Source organism: Bombina bombina, chromosome 12, assembly GCF_027579735.1.
Source record: "Bombina bombina isolate aBomBom1 chromosome 12, aBomBom1.pri, whole genome shotgun sequence".
Lineage (NCBI taxonomy): Eukaryota > Metazoa > Chordata > Amphibia > Anura > Bombinatoridae > Bombina > Bombina bombina.
Genome location: NC_069510.1, coordinates 48,029,837 through 48,038,093, shown reverse-complemented (window position 1 = coordinate 48,038,093; position 8,257 = coordinate 48,029,837). Strand labels below are relative to the sequence as shown.

At 36.5% G+C, this 8,257-nt stretch overlaps 1 protein-coding gene across 1 annotated transcript; it reads right to left on the bottom strand.

The window, feature by feature from the left end:
- Positions 1-561, bottom strand: RNF183 (ring finger protein 183). Its single transcript, XM_053696161.1, has one exon. The coding sequence runs from the start codon at positions 559-561 to the stop codon at positions 1-3; it is 561 nt and encodes a 186-aa protein (XP_053552136.1).
- Between the last annotated feature and the right edge of the window lie 7,696 nt (positions 562-8,257).

Sequence of the window (8,257 nt, the reverse complement as noted above, 5' to 3'; positions counted from 1 at the left end):
CTAACCGGGACCCCAAAGATACTTTCGAGTCCAGAAGACCGAAAAAATAAGGAGCAGACTAACAATGAGCATAGTCAACATCAGGTAAGTGAACATGCGGAACTGTGGATTCCGTACACACTGATGGAGAGAGTCCTCATCGGGGATGGTGGGAATGGGAGTTTGGAGCTGGTTGTAGTTAGAACTAAACAAGGCTCCAGATTCAACACCGACGTTGAGTGTGTAGACTGATGGAGGACGTTGAAAGAAATGCAGTTTACGTATGTCCTTGGAGCAAAGATGTGGAGCTTCTTGGTGATTCTCTGGTTTGAGATTGCTGAGTAAGGCAGTATTGGTGGGCAGGTCACTTACCACCTGGTTTATAGGAATTATTGTGGTACGACGGCACAGTGGACACTGCAAGCGGTTCCTCAGCTGTGTCACCAAGCTCAACCGCGTCAGGCATTCCAAGCAGAAAAAATGGTGGCAGTCTAACAGCTTGGGTATGCGGAAAGAATTGTTGTATGGATTCCAACACACAGGGCAGTCACATTCTGGATCTAGCTTTGTTCCTTCTGCCATATTGTCCTCTTTCCTTTTAACCATGTATTTACAGTCAACCTGTAAAAAAATCAGATAGTATTACCATTTAAATAAACAAATAATCGTAGGTCTAATTGCTTACATGGTTTGCAATGTTGTGGTGCTCTTAACCATAAAATCTAATTTAGTTTTTTTCTCAATTTTTTTTTATACATTACTTATAATATTAAAGTGACATTTAAATATTATTAATATTAAATTATCTGTGGTCTAGTTTCCTCTGCTGTTGTAAACCATGTAAACTGTATATAAAATATCTCAATAGACTTGAATGGATATTCTTGATGTTACCACCAAATTACAAAGTTTACAACAGCATTGGAAACTAGGCCGATGTGTTTAACCCCCTACTGATCTAATTGACTTGTTTGGTTATGTAATTAAAGTATTAGACCAGGATGGAGCAGTTGATTATTATTATCATTTATTTGTATAACGCCGCCAAATTCTGTAGCGTTGGTTGATGTAGTGTATCTAGATGGTGTAATGAAACACTACTTGCACTAGATTACATTATAAAAAAGCCACTTATATTAGAGAATGAGAATTGAGAAAGCACAATTAGTAATGTAATAGACACTACGATAAAGAATAATATGCACAGATACTGATCTAATAATCCAGTATAAAACTGTTTAAAAACTTACTTAGAAGCCCCCAGTTTAGCGCTGTTGATAAGATTAGCTGGAGCACCCACTACAAGTGGTTCTATAGCAAATAAAGCAGACACTCCCCCTTCATTTGCATATGAAAAGACTCTTTACACAAACAGGAGCAAGCTGGAGTAAGTATACATCAGTATTCTCCTAAAAATTTGGGGCTTAGGAGTCTGCAAATCAGTGCGATGTTATTTAAAAATAGTCAAAACTATACTTTTTTTAATTTTATTTTTTAAAGCTGTATAGGCTATATAAATGGATCATCTACAAAATATCTACGCAAAGAAAAATCTAGTGTATAATGTCCCTTTAAGAGGGATAACATGCTAGATTACTAAGGCTAACACCTTGCTACGTTTTAGATCAATAAAAGGACATGAAACCCAAAATGTTTCTTTCATAATTCAGATAGAGAATACAATTTAAAACAACTTTCCAATTTACTTCGGTCATCTAATTTCCTTAATTCTCTTGGTATCCTTTGTTGAAGAGGCAGCAATTCACTACTGTGAGCTAGCTGAACACACCGGGCGAGCCATTAACATGAGGCATAAATGTGCACTACTAATCAGCAGCTCCTGAGCCTACCTAGCTATCCTTTTAATAAAGGATACAAAGCGAACAAAAAAATTAAATAGAATTAAATTGAAACATTTGTTTTTATGTCCCTTTAATAAACAACGTTACAATAATTAGCTCTATACAGGAAAGCATTCGGACAGACAGTGAAAGTTATTTCAAATTTTAGCTCACTGGAGATAAAAATAGATTTCTAGCAAAATATGTCATACAAGTATCAGAGTTTATAAGCTTTCTACAGTAGATTTGCATAATTAACAAATTCACGACAACAGGACAAAGCAATAATTCAAATGAGTAGTAGATTTTTTTCTAACAAATTTCTGAGTCATGTCTATTTCCACTCCTTTATCATGCGACAGCCATCAGCCAATCACAAATGCATAAACGTGCCATGTGACAGCCATCAGCCAATCACAAATGCAAAAACGTGCCATGTGACAGCCATCATCCAATCACAAATGCATAAACGTGCCATGTGACAGCCATCAGCCAATCACATATTCATATACGTATATTCTGAATTCTTGTACATGCTCATTATGAGCTGGTGACTTAAAAAGTGTAAATATAAAAAGACTGCACGTTTTTTTAATGGAAGTAAATTGGAAAATTGTTAACAATTGCTGCTCTATCTGAATCATGAAAGTTTAATTTGACCCGAGTGTCCCTTTAATACACTAGACACATTATTTTAGTTTCATTAGATTTCTAGGAAGAGCCGAGTAAATAATCCAGCACCTTGGAGATCTGCCACCTGACTACCCTAAGGCATTTCAAGAGACAGCTGTCTCTAACTCTCTATATGAGTACCTAACTGCTACCCTGTGCCAAGTGACAAATCACACAGAGACACAGGGTGCAGATGATGAACGTAAAATTACTTGTTCCGGATCTAGCGCTTGAGGCTCCAGGATCCTTCTGCGTTATAAAAACAACACGTAGCACATATTGGATTCCTTTTCTGTTAATTATGCCAGAACATTTACTGCATGGGAGATGAGCCAGGTGTGTGCATGCACTAAACAACTTTATAGGAGATGATACTTCATAGCACAAACTTTATAGAGCGGGTTTGTCCAATATAAAAGTTCAGGGGCCACAATGCGGAACACCAACGCATTTTATCTGTCTCTCCGCATCTCCAAACAAGGCAGTACCTGTATAGATAGTTTTGCTTGTTAATTAGATCTGTTTTGTTTCTCTTCATTGGACAAATGTGTACTGATAGAGATATAGTAGATAAGACAAATGTGTGCTCAAGCAAAATTTGAATTGTTGTACAATTCAGGGATACACCCCTTGAAAAGGTTTACAAGTATGCTTATTTTATTTCCTTTGCTTCAGCCATGTAGGAGCATATAGAAATGAGCTCCTACACTGATTAGGTAATGACTGAGTAGCAAGATGCAGGGTCATGGTTTTTACATTACAGGAAGAGAAGTTATATAAATTATGAAAGTACATTGCAACATTTTATTGTACATAATTATAGATTGTTTTTGGCAAATTAGATTTTCAGTTGTTTTTTTTTTTAGGCGTTATGATTGTTCAGATCTATGTAGATATAAACAGGGGCTTGATTAAAGGAGTCTCAGCTGAGATGGGGCCTGGCCTTTTAGTAGCCAGCCCAACTAGCCTTAGTCTCATTGTGTCATTGAAGAAAAAAGGAGAATATTCACACAAAAACTTTGCCTAAACTGCAATATGCTTGGCAAGTGCAATCCCGTATAGTGCTAGGTTACGAGAGGTGCGCTAACTGTAGCATGCAAGCAAGTGAAATGGGGTATTTCTTGACTCTTTGCACACAAATGAAATAGCATACGTATTATGAGTTGAAAGTAAACGTGTTTGCTTAGAGTGCAATTGAATTTAACGTGTGTCGGGATTGCGCAACTTTAGAGCTCTAATTGTTACGCAAAACAAAAAATGGCATAAAACACATAAAAAAATTAACAGTACAGTTACACTTGTAACAACACTGATTAAAATGATTTTTTTTAAATTGTATTGAATAATAAGGGTTCAAAGATATGAGGTCTCATGTGTTTGAAAAAAAGGGCTACAGAGGGGAATATGTTCTAAGTATTTTTAAATAGATTTTTCTATATAGCGCTGCAGAATCTGTTGGCGCTCTACAAATAACCGATAATAATAATAAATATATATATCTATACCTATGTATAATTGTGTGTGTGTGTGTATATATGTATGTATGTGTATATATACATATACATACAGGCTAACAATGGTACTGAGCCAGTTGTGCGTTCCTGTGAGTGTGCTTCTCTCTGTGTGTATTTAGTCTCCCTATGGGAAAAAGGGGAATCCAGACGTGGGCTCCTTGCTCAGTGCGCTTAGAGGAATATGGCTACACCTCACTGATGAGGCCCAATGAAGGCCGAAACGATCGTCTGGGGTTGCTGTGTTCCTTGTTCAGAGAGGAATTGCCAGGTATTTCGTAATAGGCAGGATCAGACTAATATACTACAGGAAATTTCTACTCTGTGAAAAGCATTACTAGGCTAAAAAGCTGCACCCAGGTGGTAAATCGCCATAGAACAGGCTAACAATAGTATTGAGCCAGTTGTTTGTTCCTGTGAGTGCACTTCTCTCTGTATGTATGTGTATATATATATATATATATATATATATATATATATATATATATATATATATATATATATATATATATACAGAGAAGAATACATCTCCAACAAGTGGGGATATAAGCTTTTGGTAATTGGAGCGCAATACCACAAAGTGTAATAAATATAAAATAATAAACAATAAACAGTTGGCACTAAATCAAATACTTAATACATATGGTAGGAGAAAAGTGCAAACAATATCAGAATAGAGAATAGTTATTACTGATGGTATAGTATACCTAGGCGGAGGCCAATGCCAGCTGCTATAATTTTACATGCCAATAGGGCAGAATATCCTTTTCCTAGATATTCTTAACAAAATAGATCAAAACGAAAGAAGAACGGGCTATAAACTCAGCACTTGGAGCCGAGGACACACAAACATATAATTAGTGGAAAATGTAGTGCATATATACAAAAATAGTAATTATAATTAATAGTTCAAAATCCAGAATGGATAAACAAGTATAAACAATTAGTCCAAGATGTATCAATAAGAGCTGTTACACCAAACAACGGTGGTGAAGTTCGTGAAGGATATCCGTGCACGGTAGTGAAGAGGTGTGCTGTATGGGGCCCCTATAAGGGATCTACTTGCGATCAGAGACCTCAATCATATGAGGTAAGCCGTGTCTGAAGATCAGACTTTTGTTCTCCGGACGTATCCCTGATGACACCAATTCACTTCCCGATTGGACTTCAGTCCAATGAGACGGATACCCATATAATGTATGTGGAAGATAAAACATACACAGGATAATAGCGCAACAGCGTTTTATAAAAAAAACGGTAAAAAGATGATAAAATCACACTTGCAATAGTCAACCTCAATTATATGAGGTAACAAATGTGCTTTCTTAAAAAAGTTCAGTTGAGCAGTACATCCGGGTAACCTCCAGTGGCTAGTGGAGTTTCTGCTGTCAGTGGGTACTTCAAACATAAGAGTTGGATACGGCAAAAGTTTGTACCATATGTACGTGAGCAGGTGCTACATATCTTCTTTTTAACAATTTTTAATAAAACGCTGTTGCGCTATTATCCTGTGTATGTTTTATCTTCCACATATATTATATGGGTATTCGTCTCATGACTGACTGAAGTCCAATCGGGAAGTGAATTGGTGTCATTAGGGATACGTTCCGGAGAACAAAAGTCTGATCTTCACACACGGCTTACCTCATTTGATTGAGGTCTCTGATCATAAGTAGATCCCCTATAGGGGCTCCATACAGCACACCTCTTCACTATCGTGCACGGATATCCTCCACGAACTTCACCACCAGTGTTTGGTGTAACAGCTCTTATTGCTACATATTAGACTAAATGTTTATACTTGTTTATCCATATTGGATTTTGAACTATTATTATTATTATTACTATTTTTGTATATATGCGCTACATTTCCCACTAATTATATGTTTGCGTGGCCTCGGCTTTATAGCCAGTTATTCTTTCGTTTTGAGATATATATATATATATATATATATATATATATATATATATATTCAGATAGAGAATGTAATTTTAAACAATTTTCCAATTTACTTTTATCACCAATTTTGCTTTTTTCTCTTGGTATTTTTAGTTGAAAGCTAAACCTAGGAGGTTCATATGCTAATTTCTAAGCCCTTGAAGGCTGCCTCTTCTCTCAGGGCATTTTGACAGTTTTGACAGTTTTTTTTACCACTAGAGGGTGTTAGTTCATGCGTGTCCTATAGATAACACTGTGCTCCCGCCTGTGGAGTTCCAGTTAGCCAGCTCTGATTGGCTAAAATGGATGTCTGTCAAAAGAACTAAAATAAGTGGGCAGTCTGCAGAGGCTTAGATGCAAAGTAATCACAAAGGTAACAAGTGTATTTATATAACTGTGCTGGTTATGAAAAACTAAGGAATGGGTAATAAAGGGATTATCTATCTTTTTAAACTGTCCCTTTAAGAATAAATGGAACATATTTTTCTTGTCAAGTACATTGGAATGGGAAATATTCATATTTCATGTCTGATTTAGCACACTTGAATAAATGCAGTCAGGTTAGCGCATGAGTATGGATGTTCGTTTTTGTTTTGCAGTTTGCGCACTCCATTGACTTCTTTGGGAGAATATGTTAACACAGTCACAATATTCGAAGTTCAAGTTTTTGCAAGCGTGTTAACTTTTTACTTTCAACTTGTAATATGAGTGCAACCCGATGCACACTAAAAGCCTCCGTCTAGCGAAGTTAATGCGCAAGTGGTAGCGCAAAATAGTGCTCCACTCCTGATCGAGCCAATAATTGGGGCTTATTACAGCATCTGTGTGCCTAGTTGCTGTATTAGTCTGCAGCTCACCTAAGGACTGAAGATGGAAAGCTTTCTACTCTGGCAAGATTAGCTAAGAGGAATTGTCAGTACTCTGATGTCCCTCAAAGGATTTTAGAAAGACAAAATTAAAGAACCAGTGTACCCTTTTACTTTCAACTTGTAATACCAGCTCTATTTAATCTGTGCGCAAACAAATGTGAAAACCCAAAATCGCTTGCGCACAAACATTTGAAAAGTCAGACTGGCAAGAGAGAGCTTCGTATAGAGGGGTGCCGTGGTGACACCATACGTCTTACATTCAGTAATATTTCCTCTATCAAATGTTCAGATTTGTTTTATTTACTTAAAATATGTTCAGTTATAGCAAAACTCTGGAAATCAAGTACCAACTGTGTAGATGTGGTTGGACAAAACCAGTAAAATCATGAATCTAGAAGAATATAGTTTCTACAAACTGATTCATTCCATGACATAACATTCTATCAACCTTATAGACCTATCATGTCTCAACAATTTGCCATACTATAGCACACCAGACCAGGTACTCCCCTTTCTTTCTTATATTAACTTTTTTCTTTTATCTATATACTGTATATATGTGTATGTGTGTGTATATATATATATATATATATATATATATATATATCATTTCAAATCTGATGACTGCAACACACTCCAAAAAAGTTGGGCAGACTGTTTACCACTCTGTAACATCACCTTTTCTTTTAATAACACTTATTAAATGTTTGGGCATCGAAGACACCAGTTGGTTAAGTTTAGCAAGCAGAATTTTCTCCCATTCATCTATTATGCATGTTTCTTTCATGTAATTAGCAAGAGTCCATGAGCTAGTGACGTATGGGATATACATTCCTACCAGGAGGGGCAAAGTTTCCCAAACCTCAAAATGCCTATAAATACACCCCTCACCACACCCACAAATCAGTTTTACAAACTTTGCCTCCTATGGAGGTGGTGAAGTAAGTTTGTGCTAGATTCTACGTTGATATGCGCTCCGCAGCAGGTTGGAGCCCGGTTTTCCTCTCAGCGTGCAGTGAATGTCAGAGGGATGTGAAGAGAGTATTGCCTATTTGAATTCAATGATCTCCTTCTACGGGGTCTATTTCATAGGTTCTCTGTTATCGGTCGTAGAGATTCATCTCTTACCTCCCTTTTCAGATCGACGATATACTCTTATATATACCATTACCTCTACTGATTCTCGTTTCAGTACTGGTTTGGCTTTCTACTACATTTAAATGAGTGTCCTGGGGTAAGTAAGTCTTATTTTCTGTGACATTCTAAGCTATGGTTAGGCACTTTTATATAAAGTTCTAAATGTATGTGTTCAAACATTTATTTGCCTTGATTCAGGATGTTCAACGTTCCTTATTTCAGTTTCATATTTGGGATAATGCATATGAATAAATCATTTTTTTTTTCTTTCCTTAAAATTTGACTTTTTCCCTGTGGGCTGTTAGGCTC